The 23,122-nt window shown below is 38.2% G+C and overlaps 1 protein-coding gene across 3 annotated transcripts; it reads left to right on the forward strand.

Annotated features, from left to right (window-relative positions):
* Positions 1-1,457: 1,457 nt before the first annotated feature.
* On the forward strand, positions 1,458-22,524 carry LOC147396612 (zinc ion binding/nucleic acid binding/hydrolase). Of its 3 annotated transcripts, none has more exons than XM_086451567.1 (14): positions 1,458-1,811; positions 2,162-2,628; positions 2,719-2,823; positions 3,884-4,148; positions 4,241-4,303; positions 12,255-12,329; positions 12,424-12,542; positions 16,813-16,886; positions 16,988-17,075; positions 17,166-17,306; positions 17,386-17,609; positions 20,456-20,729; positions 21,386-21,622; positions 21,723-21,866. In XM_086451567.1, exons 1-14 carry the CDS (start codon positions 1,538-1,540, stop codon positions 21,729-21,731), a joined length of 2,415 nt encoding a protein of 804 aa, XP_086307693.1. In that variant the 5' UTR covers positions 1,458-1,537; the 3' UTR covers positions 21,732-21,866. The 3 variants fall into 3 exon arrangements, with proteins under 3 accessions (XP_086307693.1, XP_086307691.1, XP_086307692.1); XM_086451565.1 differs by having other exon boundaries at positions 1,461-1,811; positions 21,719-22,524; XM_086451566.1 differs by having other exon boundaries at positions 1,461-1,811; positions 16,819-16,886; positions 21,719-22,524.
* The last annotated feature ends 598 nt before the right edge of the window (positions 22,525-23,122 follow it).

The following is a 23,122-nucleotide window of genomic DNA, read 5'->3' on the forward strand; positions in this document are numbered from 1 at the left end:
GTTACCAAATGAACTATTAAGAGACCGCGCAAAACTTAGAGACTATTTAGAAAAATGTCCTTCTGCCAGGGTTATTTATGTAATTTCTCCAATTTAAAATAAGAAGCTTGGATGATAGAACTTTGCAATTGCCGCCAAAGAGAACATGAACGAAATTGGGAAGAACAAGTAGGCTATCCAAATGAAGTGCAACTAGTATATTAAGAGAGAGTACAAAAGACAAACAAAAGAGGATATTTTCTTTTTAAAAATTGGGGTGCAACCAGCCACTAGTCTGCCCTATGGTCCAAAAGTTGGACAGTGTTTAGAGAGAAGTCCCTCCCTCACGTGGATTAAGTAATTTTCCAATCATTTTAATCTTTGAACCAAATCCAATGTAATTTGTATTTGTTAATATATTCAAATCCAAATTGACTTGACAAAAGCATATATAAAATTTAATATGATTATATATCCAAGTAAAATGCAAAGTATACGATACATAAGCATCATTTATATATTTTCAAACATTCTCTATTCCGCAGTTCCTATCATGGTTTCAAAACTCATTCGAGACCAAGACATATTGCTTGAGTTATCTCAGTATCAAGCATGGATGAGACGGATAGACAAGTCAATATATCAGACAAGATTTAAAACCCCACATTCATTGTTCTCATTATTGAATGAGATGTCCCAAACGTATTGAAAAATTTGTCCGAAACAACTCGATCTCGTTCACAGATGAGACGATATGTCAAAATGAGTTTTAAGACCATGGTTCCTATTAGATTGGAGCATGGTTGACCCAAAACCCATCCATTAAATTTTCAATTTTAGTCTATTGGATTGGATCCTTTTTAGATTCCAAATTCTTGATAAATTGGCCAAATTTTCTTGGATTGAAATGGATCAGGTTTTTGATATGTCCAATCCATTGATGACCCAATCTTTTTTGAAACAAAAATCAATATGAAGAGATGGTTAAAAGAGAATTTTTTTGACGCTTTGGATTTCGATTCTGATTTCATTAATTTGAGAACCGAAATTAGACCCGGAACTGACCCATTGGTATTCCTATCAAAGAACGTCTACAAAAGACTTGATGGTGGTGATGGCTCTATAAACATGGTGTTACACCTATGGTTTCAAAACTCGTCCGAGATTGAGATATATTGTCCGAGTTAACTCTGTATCAGGGCTGAACGATAGAAATGCACAAGTCACTTTTTTGACCTAGATTTAATATGTCACGTTCAATTTTTTTTTGATTTTTTGAATGAGATGTCTCAAATGTATCGAAAAACTTGTCCGAGACGACTCGGTATTGGGCTGGACAAGACGAGACGAGACGAGAAACCGAGTTCGAAAACCATGTTCACACCAGATAGATTCTCCTCTATTGGCGGGAAGATTAGACATTTTTATTTCAATAGATAAGGAGAGCAGATAGATTCTCCTCTATTGGCGGGAAGATTAGACATTTTTATTTCAATAGATAAGGAGAGCTGAGCAGAAGAATGGGAATTGGGAGGTAGGGGTCTAGACTAGGGCATCCATGTTGACAGGAAGAGAAAGTTTGATCAGATTGGTGGGAAAGCGAAGAAGAATCCTCCCCAATCGACAATCCATCCTCCTCACGAATCTAGATGAAATTTCACTGCAGACCTCTTCCAATCGTAACCAACAAGGATCAACATCAACATCAGGCCATGGAACTCTGGAAATCGATAAACATGGAGATGCTGAGGTTCGTAATCTTGATTGGGTTTCTTGTCCTGTTTGCGGAAACACCATTCGCGGGACTGATCACAATGTCAACTCTCATCTAGGTAATTTATTTTTTATTTTTTATATCGATTTCGGATTACAGGGTTTGCTGTTTAGTAGAAATTATGGATACCAATTGCGTTAGTTTTGGGAATTTTACATTTACTATTTGCATCTGATTCCATGTTACTATTTGCAGCTGATTTAGTAAAATTTTATGTAAAGTTGTAAACCATAGATTGTTCGGTGGTGTTTGTTTTCCAACAATGGAGATCTACTGATTACATCGTCTCGAATTAAAGAGCTGACACTTTTATTATATTTATGGTTTTCAAGCATTGATTTTTTTTTTTTTTTCTTTCTTCCAAAACTTTATTTGTAGATGCTTATGTTTCCTACAAATGATTCACAGATGCATGTCTAGTGAGAGGAACTAAACGGAAACTCACGCAACGCACCCTTCTTCAATTTAGTTTTTGCACACAATCAGCAGAAAAAAATGAGTTGGGCAAATCAAATAATCTTGTGGCCAATGTAACACATAGGGTTTTGGTCAACAATTGTGCCCAAAATACCACTCAAGTGTTGCCTGAGTTTGGTACTATTGAAGATGACGACAAGAATCAATGCCTTCTGTCCTTGATTTCACAGTCTAATAATTTAGAAGCATTTGAAGAAGTTTCATCTGAAATCCTAACTGGGGAAGACAATGTCAATGCTAAGGTTGATGCAGACGGTTCTACTGATGACTTATCAGTGAAAATTCTTGAGACTTTTATCGTTGGACGTAGATTTGGTGATGTAGTTGAGTTAAAGCAAGGGAATAGCATCTCACTATTGAGAGATCCAACCAATGTTAAAGATCCCAATGCAATCAAGGTTCATTTACATTTGAACTTTGGCATTTTGTTTTGGAATTCTGTTTCTGGTTTGTTCTGTTTAAAGCATTACATGTTTCCTTTGAATCAGGTGCTTTCAATGGATTCTGGATGCACAAAAATGCTGGGTTTTCTCCCGCGAGAGTTGGCTAGATATTTGTCTCCTCTAATTGACAAGTATTGCATTAGCTTTGAGGTATTGCAAGTATTTAGCAGATTTTATTTTTTTTCCATTGAGATGATTGATATTTCCTTAACCAGCCTTCGCTTTATTCCACATATTTTTGGAATATATTCTTGTCAGCTGTCATGTTTAAAATATTTTATTCTCAGCTCTATCTCTTTTAAGGGGGTAAAAGTGAAAAAATAATAAAGTTGGAGGGGTATTATTAAAAATCTTTGCAGTTAAAGGAGTAAAAATAAAAAGATAATAAAGTTAGAGGGATATTATTGGAAAATGGGTAAAAGAGGAAAGATAGTAAAATTAGAAGAATATTATTAAAAAATAGGGGGGGGGGGGGGGAGAGAGGAAAGACAATAAAGTTGAAGGGGGAGGAAAGGCAATAAAATGGCTAATGTGGACCCCACTCCGATGTGACGTTTATCTCCATAACAATTGTAGCAACGGTGGGACATTAATCCCTCACAAAACTGTTGCAAAGTGGGCCCTACAGTTGTGTTTTATTATATAGATTAGTTCTCCAATAAACATATATTTTCTTTGTTGCTCTCTTTATGTTGCTTCACCTTTCTTAAGTATTAATATGAAGAAGCTCATCATTTTCCATTTTTTTTTCTCCAATGAGTGGAATTCAGTGGTTTGGAAACTTCATCCCTTTACATGGAAATTTTAATGTCTACACTATATTATGTGCTATATCGGAGATTTATCTGTTTTTGACTACTCATTTCATCTTTAAGGTTTTCTTGCTTAGTATTGGTTGTTTATTAGGATCCTAGGATTCATATTGTGAAGGCTTCTATTTCAAATTCTCAATAAAAGAAGTCAGCAGAAATAATTATCTTAGACCAGTCTGTGCTGTTAGATCGTAAAGTTCTTGAATTGGAACAACTCATTTTGTAACTAGGACCACCATATACAAGTATAACAAAATGATAAATTTAGGTAATACTTCACTACCAGTCTTTTTTCTCTGAAGGGTTGGATAGTTGCTAAGAGAAACTATATATAGATAGATAAATAGATAGATATAGTCTTCTGTACTGAATTTTCATATTGTGAAAATGTTTTGCAGGGGAGTGTGACGTCTCTTCCAAAACATTCTCTTGATATTGTTCCAATTCAGATTGTTCCTCAAGGAATGACATCATTTGTTGAAAAAGAATATAAAGATCGCAAGGATTTTGAATCTTTATGGAAAGATGTTCTTCGTGTAGTTAAATACGTGAAGGATTTTCCTCCTAGCATGGTAAAATATCAGCAGAACTTTTGTTTATTAATCCAAGAAGTTATGAAGAATCATCATCAACTTTTCTCTGATGATGAAAAACTTTTTATAGGTACTTGAGGTGTTTTCAATGCCTTGTGATATTTTTGTCTCTTTTTTTTCCCCATCTCGCTAACATACGATATTTTTTGTATTTGTTGACAGAATCTTTTGGTTCACTCTCAGATGATAGTCAGAGGGTATTTATTCGACTTTATACACGGAAAGGTTGTTCACTTGCCATTTTTTGTTTGCTTTGTTTTGTGTTTAATTTAGGTGTCTTCTAAAATCACCCATGTCAATATTGTAGAATAGGGTGGAGAGAATTTTTTTTACTTATCTTTACTATTATATATAATGAGAAAAGGTGGAGTGAAAGTGGTTCCACACCAAAATTTGGATTCCAAAAATACCCCTATCTTAACATTTAAATTTAATATAATCAGGGTCATTTTGGTCAAAAACCTAGAAAATTGCAATTACACCTCCCTGAAAACATGTTCGTTAGTTTTCAAAAAAAAATCCATGTAATCTTCAAAACCATCCTTTAATTAAATTTTAAATTACAAATAAGCCCTTCAAATATATTTGCAGTTGCACATGCCACCTTCTAGGTAATAAATAATCACTATTTCAATTTACAGAAAAAATTTCTTTTCATAACTTTTCATGTGCAAACATTACATTTCTTATGCAAACTTCATTTTTTCTCTTTTTGGAGGTTAGGCTTGGGCAAGACCCTACCCACTATTAATGTATGAAAATTACTAAAAGTTAGATATTCATAGGCATGCACATCATTATTATTTGTAGACAAAAGATCCTCTTGGAACTATTAAGAATACAAAAAAGCAGTATCTGTTAATGAGGAAGTAAGAAAAAGCTGTTTGATTCGCCCTCCACAAAATGTGTGACGTCCCAATTCCAATACTGTAGTTATCTAGGACAATAATAGAACTGAGCAGTATCTTTTATGCAACCCTTTCCTTTTGACTCAATTTGAAATGTAGTCCACTACCTTCATAGGATCAACAATATCAATGATCATCTTTATTATGCTCTTAGACCTAGATTCCTGAACAATAATCTTTCAAGAATTCCAAGGAGCTCAATACTACAAAAAACACGTTCTGAGTACAAGAAAAATACCATAATTCCTTGACAGAGGCTGTGTGAAATGATCTCACATCTATTTTGTGATTCAAGGCTTTCCTCGAGTTTTATTCTTGCTTTGTCCATTGGAAGGGCAAGCGTAGTAGGGGGACTATTATCCTTACAAATGATATGACTATAGTTTGAGATTTTTCATTTCGGGCCATCCAAGGATTGTGAGAGAGGCCAATTTTGGAAAGAACTCGACACGGTGGGTTGTTTTTGGAATTCCCTTGGTGTTTGGGGGGGGGGGGGAGACTTCAACGTCATAAGATTCTCTTTCGAGAAGAAAAGAAGTATGAGGGTCACAAACAGAATGAAGAGATTTGGAGACTTTGTTGCAAGGAATCAGTTGATCGACTTACCTTTGAAAGGAAGGTGTTTCACCTGGTCTAACAATCAGGAAGTCTTGATCATGAATCAATTGGATAGATTCCTTGTGTCCCCATATTGGGAGGAGTTGTCCGGTTTTCTTTTGCAGGAAGCTCTATCTAACCTTGTTTCAGACCACTGCCCTTTGTTGCTGCAAGTTGGTTCGCAGAATAGGGGCCCTATGCCTTTTCGTTTTGAGGTAATGTGACTCAAACGCAGCAACTTCAAAGAGCTGGTTGATGCGTGGTGGAAAGGTTTCTCTTTTGTAGGGAGGGTAGGGGTTGTTTTCTGAAGGAAGCTTAAGGCCCTCAAAGAGAGATTAATTAGGTGGAATAAGGAGTCATTTGGGAGGGTAGAGGTACAAAAACAAGATATTTTAGGGAGAATTGAGGAGATTGACAGGAAAGAAGAGTGTAATACCCTCTTGCCGGAAGAGAGGGCACTTAGATTTGATTTCAAGGCCAAATTTAAGGATCTCGCAAACTTAGAGGAAATTAGTTGGTGTTTAAAATCCAGGGTGAGGTGGCTTAAAGAGGAAGATCAGAACACAATACTTTTGCAGAATGGCAAATGCTAGAAACAAATTGAATCACATTTCTCGTTTGAGGGTGAATGGGGATTGGTTAGTGGGAGAGGAATCGGTTGCGAGAGGAGTGGTGGACTTCTACTCTGATTTATATTCGGAGGACCATACCAGCAAGTCGAGACTTGACAACCTCCTGTTTGAGTAGATTTAGAAGACGCAAAGAGTTTGGTTGGAGAGTCCATTTGAGGAGGAAGAGGTTTGGCAGGTTGTGACTAGCATGAGCAATGATAAAGCGCCCAGCCCAAATGGTTTTCCAATCGAGTTTTTCAAAGCTTGTTTGGAAACTGTCAAGTTAGATATTCTAACTGTGGTGGATGATTTCTACAGCGAAGTTTTTCTCGATGTGGGGTTTAATAGCACTTTCATTACCTTAATACCGAAAACTCTTGGTGCTAAGAACAATAAGGACCTTAGACCCATTAGTTTAATATGTATTTCCTATAAGATTATATCAACTCTTTTGGCAAATAGATTGAAAAGAGTTCTAAATAGGCTGATTGGTTTCTCTCAAAGTGCTTTTATCAAAGTCAGCAAATCCTCAATGGAGTGTTGATTGCCAATGAATGCATTGACTCATGTTTGAAAGACAAGAAGCTGGGCGTGATATGCAAACTAGACTTGGAGAAGGCAACCATGTAAATTGGAATTTTGTCGAATATATGTGGGGAAGAATGGGGTTTAGTTCTCGATGGATTCAGTGGGTTATGAAATGCATTTCTACTCCATTTTTTTTCAATACTAGTGAATGACTCTCCTCATGGTTACTTAAGAAGCTCTAGAAGATTGAGACAAGGTGATCTTCTATCCCTTTTTCTTTTCATCATAATAGTAGAGGCTTTGGGCTGCATGATAGATAGAGTAGTTGAAAATGGCGATATAACAAGATTCTCAATGGGGATGGTAAGGCCCGTGGTCTCTCATTTGAAGTTCGCGGATGCCACTTATATTTTTGGATGCTTCTTGGGAGCAAGCTAGGAAGTTGGGAGCTATATTATGTTGTTACGAGGCGATTTCAGGCATTCCGATAAATTTAAGGAAGAGTAGAGTGTTTGCGATTGGTGTGATCCATATTCTGCCTTTGGTGGCAGCCTTGTTGGGTTGTCAGGTGGGCAGTTTACCAACCTCCTACCTAGGAATTTCGTTGGGTGCATCATTTATAAGTGTGTTGATCTGGGATCTGGTGGTGGAGAAAATTAGTACGCTGCTAGAAGCGTGGCAGACTAATTTCCTATCTAAAGGAGGTAAATTGACCCTCACTAAAAGCATACTTTCGTCCATCCAAGTATACTTTTACCCAAATCAGAGGAATTGAGGATGGAAAGGTTGTTTCAGAATTTCTTGTTGCATGACAAAGACGGTAAGCGCAAGCATAACCTTGTGAGTTGGAAGCGGGTGACTGTGGCCAAGAAATGGGGCGACCTAGGTATTAAAAAACTAGGGGTTGTTAATCTTGCTGTTCTGGGTAAGTGGCTATGGAGGTTTGGGGTGGAAACAGACAGTCTTTGGAGGAATGTGATTGTTACGAAGTTTCGAGTCAATATGCTTGTAGTAACTCGATCTTGGAGGTAACATGACACGGGGTGAGGGGGTTTAGTCTCACATCGCCAAGGAGTGGGGTGCTTGAAATATTTATAAGGAGCAAACCGAACCTACATAGTACCGAGGCCTTTGGGGTTAAAAACCCAAGAACAAAATCCCGGGCCTATGGGACAGTTAATTTAGGGACAATATTGGTACTCTTGTGGGCCAGGGCGTGACAATCAAAGCTTGATGCCTGGTAGTAAGGGGATTGACTTGTGCACACGTGGGCGTGTGCCTTGCAAAGTGGGCAAATATAGTAACCCGCTCCTGGAGGTAGCACAACACGGGGGAAGGGTTTAGTCCCACATCGCCCAAGAATGGGGTGCTTGAAGTATTCGTAAGGAGCAAACCTAACCTGCATACTACCGAGGCCTTTTGGGAGTAAAAGCCCAAGAACAAAACCCTGAGCCCATGGGGTGGTTAATTCAAGGACAATATTGGTACTGTTGTTGGCTGGGACGTGACAGATGTAATGTAGTAACCTGTTCCTGGAGGAAGTATGACACGAGCTGAGGGTTTAGTCTCACATCGCCTAGGAGTAGGGTGCTTGAAGTATTCATAAGGAGCAAACCGAACCAACATAGTACCGAAATCTTTTGGGGGTAAAAGCCTAAGAATAAAATCCTAGGCCCATGGTGCGGTTAATTCAGGGACAATATTAGTACTGTCGTGTGCCAGGGTGTGCAAAATGTAATGTAGTAACCCGCTCCTGGAGGTAGCATGACACGGGGTGGGGTTTAGTCCCACATTGCCCAGGAGCGGGGTGCTTGAAGTATTCCTACGGAGCAAACCGAACCTACACAGTACTGAGGCCTTTTTGGGGTAAAAGCCCAAGAACAAAACCCTGGTCCTATGAGGTGGTTAACTTAGGGACAATATTGGTGCTGTTGTTGACCAGGACGTGACCAATGTAATCTAGTAACTTGCTCCTGGAGGTAGCATGACGCGGGGTGAGGGGTTTAGTCCCACATCGCCCAGGAGTAGGATGCTTGAAGTATTCATAATGAGCAAATTGAACCTACATAGTACCGAGGCCTTTTGGGGGTAAAAGCCCAAGAACAAAATCGTGGGCCCATGGTGTGGTTAATTCAGGGACAATATTGGTATTGTTGTGGGCCGGGGCGTGAAAAATGTAATGTAGTAATCTGCTCCTGGAAGTAGCACGACACGGGGTGAGGGGTTTAGTCTCACATCGCCGAGGAGTAGGGCGCTTGAAGTATTTATAAGGAGCAAACCAAACCTGCATAGTACCGAGGCCTTTTGGGGGTAAAAGTCGAAGAACAAAATCGTGGGCCATGGTGTGGTTAATTCAGAGACAATATTGGTATTGTTGTGGGCTGAGGCGTGAAAAATGTAATGTAATAATTCGCTCCTGGAGGTAGCACGAGACGGGGTGAGGGGTTTAGTCTCACATCGCCTAGGAGTGGGGTGCTTGAAGTATTCATAAGGAGCAAATCGAACCTACATAGTACCAAGGCCTTTTGGGGGTAAAAACCCAAGAACAAAATCCTGGTCCCATGAGGCGGTTAATTCAGGGACAATATTGGTACTATTGTTGGTTGGGGCGTGACAAATGTAATGTAGTAACCCGCTCTTGGATGTAATACGACACGGGGTGAGGGGTTTAGTCTCACATCGCCGAGGAGTGGGGTGCTTGAAGTATTCATAAGGAGCAAACCGAACCTACATAGTACTGATGCCTTTTGGGGGTAAAAGCCCAATAACAAAACCGTGGGCCCATGGGGCGGTTAATTCAGGGACAATATTAGTATTTTTGTGCGCTGGGTTGTGACAAATGTAATGTAGTAACCTACTCCTAGAGGTAGCATGACACGGGTTGAGGGGTTTAGTCTCACATCGCCCAGGAGTGTGGTGCTTGAAGTATTTGTAAGGAGCAAACTGAACCTACATAGTACCGAGCCCTTTTGGGGGTAAAAGCCCAAGAACAAAACTCTGGGCCCATGGGGTGGTTAATTCAGGGACAATATTGGTACTATTGTGGGCCGGGGCGTGACAATGCTTGAGTGGAAAAGTGGTTTAAGACGGGATTTGATTGGATGTGGCCTTTGGAAAGGTATTCTGAAAGTACTCCCTGAATTTAGAGTTAGTACCAGATTTAGAGTGGGAAGAGGAGATAGAGTGCGGTTTTGGGAGGATATTTGGTTTGGTGATAGGCCTCTTACGAATGAGTCCCCCTCACTGTACTCTATGTCGTTGAAGAAAGGCCTTCCAATTTCGAGCTTTATGGTGAATACGCGAGAAGACACCTCTTGGGATTTCGAATTTCATAGAAGCTTCAATGACTGAGAGGTAGATAATGTTACTGGTTTGTTATCTTCCCTAGATTCTATAGCAGTTCATCTAAACAGGGAAGGCATGCACACTTGGAATCTGAGCAAAGAGGGTTTTTTTTCGGTGAGCACCTTCTATCTCTCTTTGCAGATGACGGAGGAAGCTCCGTTTCCATTGGTGGCTGTTTGGGGTGCCAGTCTCTTCCAAGCTGAACTTTTTCATTTGGACTGCGGTTTGGGATAGACTTTAACAATGGACAATCTGATGTGGAGGGGTTTCTGTGGGGTTAATGGCTGTCCAATGTGTCTCAACGGTGAGTCAGGGGACCACCTTCTTCTTCATTGCCTTTTTTGCTTCCTAGGTATGGGGTCATTTCTTTGGGCTGTTCGGTATCGTCAAGTGCATCCCAGCCACAGTGAGGCAATTCTTTGAAGGATGGCTTATGCAAGATAATGCTTTAGCAGGAACTAAGAGACGTCTATGGAGCTTCTTGCCTTTTGCAATCTGTTAGGGCATTTGGAAAGAAAGGAATAGGAGAGTGTTTGAAGCTAAATTGTCGGATATTCAAGCGGCAATCTTGTTGGTATTAAGTTCTTTCTTTTATTGGTCCAAAGCATTTGATCAATTTAAAGGGGTTGGATTTGACGATTTTGTAGTTAATTGGGATCGGGTTTGTAATCTTCAATTACATTAGCCGCTTTGTAATCGGTAGTTGCTTGGTTGGTCACCTCGCCTGACCTTGTTTTTTTACTTAATAAATTTTTTGGTTATCAAAAAAAAAAAAAAAATTGTCATTTTGGAATATTTTGGTGGCACATTCCGGTTTCAGCCAAGACTGGAAAAAAAAAAACATTGATCCAAAATATTGAATGTTTTAGGAATGTTTTGGATTGTCTGAGACTGTTTAGATTGAGACCTATTCAATTTTTCTCCTAAACAGAAACATTGCATCGAAATGAAATTTTAAACCTTGGATACAATAACTAGAAGCATGCTGCCAAACTGAACCACCTATATTTAGTACCCAAAACCCATGGTCCTGTCATGTGCCAAACTTTTCTTCTACAAAGGGGGTGCATCTCATTCTCCACTTTCAGTTGTTTGTCTTTCCTTGTCAGAATTTTCCACCCTGCAAATACTGGTTCTGACCTGGCTTAAATCTCTACAAATATTTCTCCAATGATTCACTCTTTGGAAATTGAAATGGATAGTGTGCTGAAATATAAGAGTATTTACCTCCTACCAAGCATAAGAATTCAGTCCTTACTTCCGGGACCATCAGGCTTAACAAGCAAAAACATCTTTGCTTGCATCTGATGAGACATCCATAACCTTAGGAGTTGGTATCGCAGTAATGGGGTGTCATAAACTCATTCATGAATCACGATACATGTAGGACAAATAATAATTTGCCGCATCCTTCCCACAACCCCAAACAGTCATCATGTTGAGTCCTTTTGATACTTCAACTTGTATTAGAATGTGAGTCTTCATCTTTTTTTTCGTCCACCTAACGTTAGTTCTGTTGCTGATGTGCTGTTCTCATTTTCTCTTGCTTGGACTCAGGACTTGTGTATAACATTTAGCATTTTGAGTTGTGTAAGTATTGCTTTTGTGTGTGTGTGTGTGTTGGGGGGGATTGGGGGGGGGGGGATTGGGGGGGGGGGGGGGGTGTCATCACTGCCACTCCTATTTGCCGTCCTTGTTTATTATGCTTTGGGGGATCTCGTACTGGTGATGTCATGATGATGTCGTCAGTGATCTGCTGTCTCTATTGTGATTGCCATGTCCGACCAACTTGAAAAAAATTCAGCCTATTAACCGGTTTGCCTAGTATTGTATGCTTGACAGCGTTGACGCATTCTACAATTGGGTTATCTTTCTCAAACACATTGCTTAATTTACTCATGGAGATGGTCGATGAGATGGAAAGGCAAGGGAACAATATATCTGTCTTTCAAACCCTTTACCTTCTAATGAAATAGAGTAGTAACCATTGATTCAAATCACTTTTTCAAACATAACTTTTGACTACAGAATTGCGTTCCTTTGTTTAAAGTTGTACATTTAGATCCTGGTTTGATACTAGATTGGATCCTTATTAACATGTGAATCAATTTTTGTTCATTAACAAGTGGTAGTTTGAGATATTTGTCCATCTCCAAGACTGATGCAAATTGTGGTGTATGGTTTTAGGCCCATGGTTTCAAATGTCTAATATTTCCTACCCAGAAATATCGGATTCTCAACAAGCAATTGAGGGACTCTGTGGTAATTAAATCTTGAAACTTTATTGTCTGTGTGGAAGTTGAAATCTTTGAAAACCTTGATTGTTTGTTCCTCTAATTTTTTTCTCCTATTTCAGCAACAGGTTTTATCTGGTCCTTAAAATCCATGAAGAAACATGACTTTGATATAAAGGAGGTTCTAGATGTGCTTACAGTTTCGGAGCTACGAGAAATTTTGAGTTTGATGCGTTTGAAGGTTTGTAGATGTTTGTGTGTATGTATACATGTAATGTTGATAATTTATTGCTTATTGCTAGGGTTTTTTTTCTTTTTTTTTGGTAAAATTTATTTTAATAAACTACTTAATGACTTGTCACGTTTAATTTGAAATATTAATGTCACCTAGGTCTGGTGTCGTATTAATGGCATCGATATCAAGAAAATCTACCTTTACTACCACCTGATAAGTGAATTACCTTTCCCTTTAATTCAAATATTAGAATTACCAAATCATCTGAATGAATGGTACTGATGATGAAAGTTCATACCAATGCATTTGTTTGTATATTTTTTGTGCATATAATGTTATAGGGTCGGATTCTACTCTTTTGAAATTTTTTATTGAATCTATATGTTCTTTATATATATATCTGGGATTAACTCCCTCTGTCGTCCTTTTTCATGACCCTTCCCTTGGGAAATTTTTTCTCTTTCTGTTCCTTGCATTGGGCGTGGAGTAAATATATGCCCTATGTGATTCTGATTAAGTTCTGAATTCTCTTCTCTTTGGTGACATGTCATCAACTAGAGTCACAATATTCCGGTTGGATTATGCTGATTCATTGAAGATTCACCCAATGTTGATGGCTGAAAAAGGCATGGAAAGAAGTTTTTGAGGATTTTGTTTTTGCCCTCAATGAACCTTTACTCCAGAGGTTTTTTACAATAATAAATAATTGAGAGAGTTATCTACGTAACTGAAACATAGGCGCATGGGAGGAGAGCGTTTTTCATATATCATGTATTCCAATTACCTTACTTGTAAGAGTACACTATCTTTACCAAATTTAAGATTTCTATATATCCAATGTGTGGACTTTTTAAACACATGGTCAACATCTTCAGATTTTTGCTATTTGACTTATGTAATTATGTCACAATGTTTTTGTATGTAGAGGATCCTGTATATCCAGTCCTTTTTGTTCACTATGCCTGTTCCAAAGTACTATAGTATTGAAGGCTAGATTGTGTAATCTACTAGGGAGCAGTTAGTCTTTGTCTCAAATCTATGATGTTTTACTTCAGTTGCCCTGCATTTTTAGTCTTTACAAAGGAGCATTGATCTGGTTCGTTTAAGTAGATTGATATGGAAATCTAACTATGGCTCAATGCTTTTGGCCAATTGGGCCCTCAGTTTTGATTTTCCTCATGCTTTGGATTTTATCAGACAATATGTTTAAGCAGTTCCTCTTGCTTTAATTTCTAGTTTGTTTCGCTTGTTACTATGATACACTTGTTTTCATGGTTCTCGTTTTGAGGCAATTTTTTTGGTTAGGACAAAAATCAAAATGGTCTCAATCAAAATATTCCAAGATAATCCGAAACATTCTTGAAACATCCAATGTTGTATGTTTTGGGGTCAATGTTTCATTCTGACTTGGCCAAAACCATAATGTTCTGCCAAAACATTCTGAAATGGAACGTGACGTGTTTGTAATTTTTTGTTTTTTTTAATTTTGTTTATTTTAGTTTCTTGTTTTTTTAGGATATATTTTTGTAACATGTAAAGATTGTATAAAAAGCTTAGCTTCTATATTCTTAACATTTTTTTCGTCTTTTTTCATCCAGTGTTTTCTTTGTGCATGGAATAAAGAATGTGTGTTACAAACTGTCAAAATCTAATCTTCTGTTATGTGCTTGTTTTGTTTTGCTAACTTATTGATTATTGTTGGGGTTTTTCTAAGTTCTATATCTGTCCTATATTTGCTAATTGGAGCATTTTGGATGGTTCCTCCTAAATTTGGATGCTGCCATAGATTATGCTCCTATATTGATGCATTGACTTCTGATGACTGCACAGTAAAAGCCTACTATGTGGACAGATACGGGTCAAACATTGTCTACTCTTTTTTACTATAATTATCTCAATGATATTAACGTTCAACTTTATCATTCATTGCATTTCAATCATTTAAGGCTTTCCAAATCCACATCGACTTTTGCCATGTAGCTATGTCATCGGCTATTGATGTCATGTTATTCCTCTTCCGTTTGAAAGAGGACTTATTTTTGAATGAATAATCAGTTTCAGTCTGACGTAGCGAAAGCGTGTGAATCAATAGATTCGATAGGTTGTGTTCAATGGAACACTCAAAATCAATTTGAATCAATAGATTCAATTGATAAACAAGCAATAACTTAAAAGAAAATAAGACATAAAGCTAAAAGTAATTAAGAGAGAAAAGATAGTTGAATTGATATGTTTATTTTGAATTCATAGAATTTCGTTTTTGGAGCTCCTTATATAGATAACTCCATCACAGCAATTTAGAAACCTTCTAAAACACTAAAAATTAACATTCCCAACCTATGTATAACAAAATACTAACTTCCTAATCTTATTAGAACTCAAATTGGACACTTCTTAATTCTAAACACTTCTAATTATAGCCTAAATAATAAAAATAAATTTAGAAAAAAAAATAGAAACTAACAGGAATTGTCCTCCTAAAATAAATACGAAATAGCAAACCTACTAGGATTAGAAATATAAATTCTACTAAAGCTAGAAAATAGAAACAAATCCTAATAGAATTAGGAAACAACTTAGAATTAAATGTCCTACATCATAGTCCTCCTATACACCACAAGATTTACTCCATCTTTAGTTGTTTCCTTTTGTTTCCACAAGGCCTCCTCTTAGTATGATTCAAGGCTTATAAACCAAAAAATATGGTCTATCAATAATTTAGAGAAGACATGGGTACAAAACCTGCCTTCACTTACTAATTATTAATCCCCAACTCACTTGCTTATTGAAAAATGAAACATGTAGAGAAGGCAGGACGGGCTGTTAGTTATATCTAGTAAGGATCCTATAATACCCGAACTAGAACTTTGTCGATTGGCTTTATTTGAGTCAAGTTGTTTACACTGACTTTTCCTGTGTTTGGTTTGTTTAAAGAGTTTTGGAAGAGTTTCTCTTAATCTTCAATTTCTGAATTTTGATTTTTTTATGTTCTAGCTTGGTCAGAACTAGGCGTATGAGGAATCGATAAGTCTTGTCAGGATAAAGTTGATTCCTTGACCTTAAATTAGGGGCTTTGAAGTAGCAGTGCTAAGTTTTAAACAATTTTCTTGTGATTTGAAGTAGTCAGTGCTAGATATCTACAAAAATACTTGCCCGGTCTATACTGCTAACATATTGTTCCTTGGTAAATTGCTGTCAAGATATTTGTGGTAGTTAGGGATTGGTCTTTGATGTAGGAATTTTGCTACATTTGAGTTTGATTTAGATTCCTTTTCCCCCCTTATCAATTGAAATATTAGTAAGGACATAATTGTCTCTTGAGTTTTAGTAAGGATAAAGCCTGACAGCAATTTCATTTGGTGCACTAGTCGCTGCTCTGTCAACAACTCACTTTCATCCCCTTCATCATCATTGTCACCCTCATGTCCACTCAACAATCCAGAGTCAGATACTGAATCCTGTTTGTCATTCGAAACTATCTCAAACCATATCTTTTGTTAAATCACCTTTCTTCAAATCTTTTCTCACTATTACAATCCACTCCTTTTTTCGAGCTTCCCTTGCCCTTTCAAATCTGTCAACCTGCACTGCATTTTTTTTCCACACCTGATGTCATTGGTTTTGTTGTTCTGATCTAAACCTTCTCTACTTTATTTTATTACCTTTTCTTTTTTGAACGGGTAAGCTGGACTTGACCCATGACCTGAAAGTTGCGCTACAAGATGTTAACCAAGTAATGGGTCTATGCCTTCCTTTATTTTTTTACTATTAGGGCTTCTGTTAGATCCCCTTGATGTGCTCATCTGGGTCCAAGCCTTCCTTACCTCTACTGCATTCAGTTTCATGAAAATGTTGTTTTGTATATCTCAGCAAAGGGTCTATGTTTTGGAGATCTCAATAGCATCCATGCCACTAGTTGAAGGAAAAAGCTAAGTCTACGCTACCAATTTGTATACAGGTTATTTTGAAATCTAAGTTTTGCTAGGAATTCCTCTTTATTATTAATTGTTAGTTTTGAACATGATTGGTAGTTGTTCATTATAGTTGCCTTCTATCTATTGGTGCCGTGATTGTGTTGGACTTCATTGTTACTTTCCAGTTTAACATGGTTATCACACACCTTTGGGTTTTGATCAGGAATAGTAAATGTGAATCAATTCTGGATTATTTGTGGAAAAAATTCCATAGATTTCATGAGAGCATTCTGGACTTGCAATTCTGCTCCTATGTTTTTAGTTGTTGATTATGGATCTTCTTTTTTCTCTTTCTACCGAAGCTTCAGACAGGCTATTCTACAAGAAAACAGGAATTGATTGCATCTATATCAACTTTATACGAAGATGGGATGTGGTATAAAAGGATTCTCTTCAGCTTTCTTATTTGTATCTGGCTTTCTACGATGTTTCATTCAGTTCTCACTTCCCGCTTCTTGTTTTCTATTGCAAATGCAGTCCATCTCTACCAAGTATGGTTTTGGATCGGACAGGGACCTGTGTTCGGATTTCTTCCACTGCTGAGTACCTTCTATGGCGTGTCCAGGTGATTCTTTGGTGTTCTCTCATTTGAAAGACTTTGGTTTCCTTTTGCATTGAAGTTCCCTAAGTCTTTCAGTCTTGGGAATTCGCGCAGAGGCTTTTCTTCCTTAATGGAGAGCAGGATCTGTCAGCCTTTCTAATGGTTGATTTGGGGCTAGTCAAGTATCCAGCTTATAATTGTGTAGTTTCACACCAAATATTCCCTGGTCGAAGTGACCTGCTTGCATATGAAGAGGTATTATTTTGTTTCTCTGTGGGAACACAACCAACCTGTTAGCCTTCACTAATTTCGTAGTTATTTGGATTTTGCCTAGGCTATTGAAGTGGCACAAATAATGGACCAATCGCTTGATGAAAACACCATTGATATGGTGATAAGATGCATAGAAATATCTGATGGTCGCATATCAAATTCTAGTGAAGTTACTCATACATCTGCTCCTGAATCTGTGGGGACACTTCTACCATTTTTCTCGGCTTCATGGGTCTATTCAAAAGTGGTCGTGTTAGGGGTCTCCTTTTTTGAGTGTGAGCGCAGGTATGGAGGTCATTCAGTTATCACTGGTTTTTGTTTAGAGTTCTATTGTTTCTAATGCAGACAATTGGATTATCAGTGGCCTAGCTTCACCTTGGCATATTTGTTTCTTCTCATGAGCTGTATTCTGGTAGCTTAGGCTCTTTCAGAAAGATCGATTTGGTTTAAGCCAGTGTCAACCTCTTCTTTTGGATTGATTCATTTGTTAGAGTAACTGAAGACTTATGTTCCCTAATATGACTTTTTTTTTTAATGATGGGGGTGTGCCTACCTATGTTTATGTTGCAGAGGCATTTGTTTGAGTGAGGCAAGATACGTAGTTCTTGATGTAAATTTCTCTTTTATGTTGTGTGAATAGTAGAAGCTTGAGGATTATACAGTTGTTAGGTGTTAAGCATTTTTTTTTTGGATAGGTCATATGTTAAGCACTTAAGCGATTGGAAGAACTTTATAAAGTTCGAGTATGGACAGAATAACAGAAGAAATTGCACAACGGGAGCCTTTGGTTTATCATTCGTTAAAAGCGAAATGCCCCAACTAAACCAATTTTCAAATATTTCAAAAACAAATGTTGAGTTGTCCGTTACATTTCGAAAAGATAAAAGAACACAACTAATTAAATGAAATCATCGTCTGAAGAGAATTCCCAAAAGAAAAATCGAAGGGTTTGAAAGAGGACCTTACCTCTTACAACAATCAAATTCTAATGTGGAGCAAGCCAACTTTGTCAAGAATGGCCTCTGATGGACCTAAGGAGCTCATGTAGTGGAGATAACACCTTATTTTCTTGGATGTTGCACCCTAGATTTGATAAACCATCTGCAACTTTGTTACTTTCTCAATAGATACAAGTAGGAGATACATCTTGAAATGGGAAGTGATGAGGACATCACAGATCATAAGTCTTTTTCATTGGGTCATGACTAAGAGCGCGTCAGGGAACAACAAGTGGCTTGGCTAAGAGCATGCCAAGGAGAAACAATTCTTTTGAGAAAAAAACGCAACTATGGTGTCTGTTAGAAAGCTAGTTAGTGTCTATGACAATATGAACACCTTAAGAGGCAAGTGGTTGTGGTTAAGAACGACCATGGAGCGAGTAAGCATGTGAGAAGATGGGTGCTTGAGAAGGCAAACGACTATAGTTGAGAGTGCCAATGAGTCAACGAGCGTCTAAGGGGACAAGTGTTTGAGAAGACGAGCATTTGCGGCTAAAAGTGAGCCTAAGAGTGAATCAACGGTTGAGAAATCGAGTGGTTGAGAAGGAAAAGGATTGTGTATAAGGATGTGTCTTAGAAGACAAGTGGGAGCCAATAAGTGTGAAAGACGAGTGCCTGAGAAGGCAAATGACTGTAGCTAAGGGTGTGCCAAAGTCTCAATAAGCATTTGAAAAGATGAGTAGTTGAGAAGGCAAGTGCTTATATCTAAGAGCGGACTAAGAAGCCAATAAACGTTTGAGAAGGCAATGTTGGCTAAGAATGCGCAAGGGAACCAATAAGTTTTTGAGTAGACAAATGCTTGATAAGGTAGTAGCTTGTGGCTAAGAACTTGCTAAAGAGCCAATAAGTGTGTTAGAAGACAAGCACCTAAGAAGGCAAGCAATTGTGGTTTAGAGCATGCCAAAGAGCCAATAAGTATTTGAGAAGACGAGTGCTTGAGAAGGCAAGCAAATGTAGTTGATATTGTGTCGTCGGAGAGCCAATAAATGTATGAGAAGGCAAGCACTTGAGCAGGCATGCAAATATGGTTAATAGTGCATCAGGGAGCCAATAAGCGTTTAAGAAAACAAGCGCCTATGGCTAAGAGCACGCTTGAGAATTAGTAAGTGTTTGAGAAGACGAGCTCCAAGGAATTGAGTCTCTTAGCCAAATACCACATCATGTATTTGAATTTTCCTCCATCATCCAACTAATCCCATGTTAGGTCTACCCTAATACCCACTCTACTGTATTGTACTTACCAAGCTCATTCTTTTCTTAAAGATCATATTGAATCTGCCCAAAGCTAACTGGCCATGGAGGTTGGCTTCCTAAGAAGGGACATGAATCCTATCGTGCTTTGAGTTTATTTAATTAATGATTTCTAATAATAAGATGGTTCTTTAGTCTGCTCAATTGTTGTGTTCGACATAGTGATCCTTGGATCCCCTGGGTTTGAGGTGTTCCTTTGGATATTGATTATGGATAGAATCCTTGTGATTGGCCATCTAAACCATAAGGAGTTTATAATACCACACATATGTCTGATGTGTAAGCAAAAGGTGAAGAGCACCATTCATCTCTCCATTCACTGTAGAGTTGCTCATGTGGTATGGTGGCGCTTCTTATCTATTTTTGGATGCTCATGAGTTTTTCCTAGAGACATTGTGAATATCTTGAGTTCACAACAATGTGATTATTTGGGGAGAAAAGAACAGATTTTATGGAGGATGATTCCATACGCGATCTGTTGCAGAATTTGGAAAGCATGAGAGTGACATGATCTTTGAAGAATGGGCACAGAAGATCCCAGCCCTTTGTAATGCGTAGGGTGCTTGTTGATGGATTGGTCTTCATCACGGATTCTAAAGATGCCAGGACACCACTTTTTTGGACATTGGACATGCTGATTTTTTGATGTACCAGAAACTCCCCCCCACTAGAGTTCTAGTAGTCTCTGTATTTATTTTCTCAAGGGAAATTTTTTCCTTCCCGTACTCTTTTTTTCTTTTTTTTTCTTTTTAATTTAATGAAATTTGTTGTTATTTATACAAAAAGCCAGCGTGTAGTGAATATGATTGATCTTTCAAGTAGACACAATCAGTTGGGCCTTTTTTATTGGTATAAAGGAACTTCTCTTTATCCTTTTTTCAGGTATGAAGATGCCATAAGGTTACTGAAGCGGCTGCTAAGCAGAATCAGTTGTGATGGAAGAAGAGGATATTGGACCCTAAGGCTATCGGTTGATTTAGAGCACATTGGTCATCTCAACGAGAGCCTCTCAGTTGCTGAGGAAGGATTACTAGATCCATGGGTTCGTGCTGGTTCAAAACTGGCACTACAAAGGCGGGTATTACGCTTGGGAAAACCACCAAGACGCTGGAAAACTCCTAGCTTTTCGGAATCTGTCAAGAGGAAAATCAAGGAGGTGAATACTTTTGTTTCTTGATTTCCAGGTTCTGAGTACAACTTGCAAGCTGGTGTGATTGAAGCTAGGGCTGCAACTTGAGTGGGCCAAACCCGAACCCGATGGGTTCAACCTGACCTTGGATCAGGTTTGGGCAATATTGACTGAATTGAATTGAGTTGGGTACGGGCATAGACATTGGATTGCCTGAACCCGAACCCGAACCCGAACTTAATATGATTACAATCTAAAATTATTTTTAAATATCTTTGTTTCTTTCTTATTCACAATTCACATTTCAAACTTTTAATAATCATAATCTTCTTTTTTAGGACAAATGATTATAAATTTTATAGTTTTTTACACACCACCTATCTTTATGAAAGTCATTATTATTACTAAATTATCTAGTATTAATGAGGAATGAGCCAACCTGACCAACCGGACTTGGGTTGAGCATTTTATACCCGAGGTCGGGTTGGGCACGGGCACAGGTTGGTGTTTAAGTGTGGGTTGGGCATGGGTTGATCCCCAACCCGCCTGAGTTGCAGCCCCAATTGAAGCTCAAAGAAGAATATATCTCCATTAGCCTGATACTCTTATTTCTCTCTTTCATAATGACATAATTGACTATCTGATTATATGACTAAAATGGTTGTTTCGGGCTGATAAGTTAGGTGCATGTTCTGGGGAGGCCTTTGAACTGTGACCTGGGTATGAAGAACAGGTTTTATGATGAAGAAGGAGAGCAGTGTGGTGTGGAGCAGTTGGCTTTGCAGTTTTATGCTAAGGAAGGTGGTGGTTATTGGCAAGGTGTGCACACAGAGAGTGGCATTTGGATGACTATTTTCGGGCTTATCATGTGGGATGTTATCTTTGCGGATGTACCAGATGTCTTCCATACCCGATTTCAGGTACGGGGGGTTATTGATCTTAGTATAAATTAGAAAATATTAATATTGTGTTATATCAACTATTCCTCAACTGATGGTTGATCTTTCTTGGTGTAGACAGCTCCTTTAGATCTCGAAACTGATAACTTCTACATAGCAAGAAAGAGCTTAATAGAATCTCATCTACAAAAAATTCATGGAGGTGTGGCTGAGGAGATCCTCATTACTTCATGGGAAACACATGTTGGAACAGCTTGTCGTGGTGTTAACTGGGATCGGCATTCCTTATCTGACCTACGAGCTGCTGTTACATGTGTCGGCGGTCCTTGTCTGGCCTCACTTTGTCGGCTCTTGGCACACGATTACAAGAGCTGGTCAAGTGGGATGCCGGATTTGTTTCTTTGGCGCTTCACTGGAGAATACACAGGTGAGGCCAAACTCGTTGAAGTTAAAGGTCCACGGGATCGTCTTTCAGAACAACAGCGAGCATGGCTGCTCTTGCTCATGGACTGCGGCTTCAATACAGAGGTGTGCAAAGTGAGCCCTGTGCCCCGATCCGTATGAAGATGTGTATTGTGCTCCTATCCAAATGAAGTGTATTATATTGCAGAGATGGCTCTATGATTGAAGGTGTATAAGCAAAATCCAGGACTGTGGGCCTCCTAGCGCATTTTTCAGGAAATAAAATCCGTGCCAAACCTTTGTATTCTATACAAATTGACCTAAATGTTGATGATCTTTGTGTTCTGCTTCTATAATCAGAGAGTTGCAGAAGGATCCTGAACTTTATTTAGATCACTGGAGGTGGGAAGCATCGGGAGGAATCTCACAAATGCTTCTTCAAAAATGTATTCAGAACCCCTGAGTGAAAACAAGCTTTGCTTATGTCGTAAAAAGCTCATTAAACTATCAAAGTTCATGCATTTATTGGTTATTGGTTTACCAAATGTTTGATTACTGGAAAATTGGGACCCAAATTATAATAGAATCTGGATCAAAACTTTTAAGGAACTCTCTCCATTGTATTACACGGCATTTTTGAGGTGTTTCAAAATTTTGCAGAAATTTAGCGGTGTGAAATAAATTCAAAACACGTGTCTTGTAACGAGGAGGTTTCTTCAAAATTTGAAGCACGCTGCCTGCTTCAAAGTCAGGACTTTTGCAATGCTCTTAAAGTTTGAATTTGAGGCACTTGTTTCCTATGCAGTACATGGGTTTCACTCAATAAATCATGTCATTTACCTTTTCCACTCCATTAAAAAAGTGAACTTCAATTGGCACACAACCTTTACTTATTATAACATACCAATATACATTACACCCAGATAAGATTAAAGAGACCAAAGTCATCTTCTAGAATTGCTTTAAAAAAAAGAACTTGAGAAAAAATCCCTAAAGCCTAAAAAGTGAATGAGGAAAGAACATGAGAAAAGAGGGGAGGAAAAGAGATGAATTTGATTTTAAAAACATACAAGAAATCCTAGATTTAAAAAGTCCTGGAATTCAAAATCGCATTTTCAT

The sequence above is a fragment of the Akebia trifoliata genome, chromosome 8 (genome assembly GCF_017979445.1).
Source record: "Akebia trifoliata isolate Shusen 1 chromosome 8, ASM1797944v1, whole genome shotgun sequence".
Taxonomy (NCBI): Eukaryota; Viridiplantae; Streptophyta; class Magnoliopsida; order Ranunculales; family Lardizabalaceae; genus Akebia; species Akebia trifoliata.

Bases quoted from the DNA above. Each gene is read 5' to 3' on its own strand.
- LOC147396612 (XM_086451565.1), top strand. From the start codon at position 1,538: ATGTTGACAGGAAGAGAAAGTTTGATCAGATTGGTGGGAAAGCGAAGA. The intron at 4,149-4,240 runs GTACTTGAGGTG...ATTTGTTGACAG, and splicing joins TGATGAAAAACTTTTTATAG to AATCTTTTGGTTCACTCTCA. The intron at 17,076-17,165 runs GTGATTCTTTGG...GAATTCGCGCAG, and splicing joins ACCTTCTATGGCGTGTCCAG to AGGCTTTTCTTCCTTAATGG.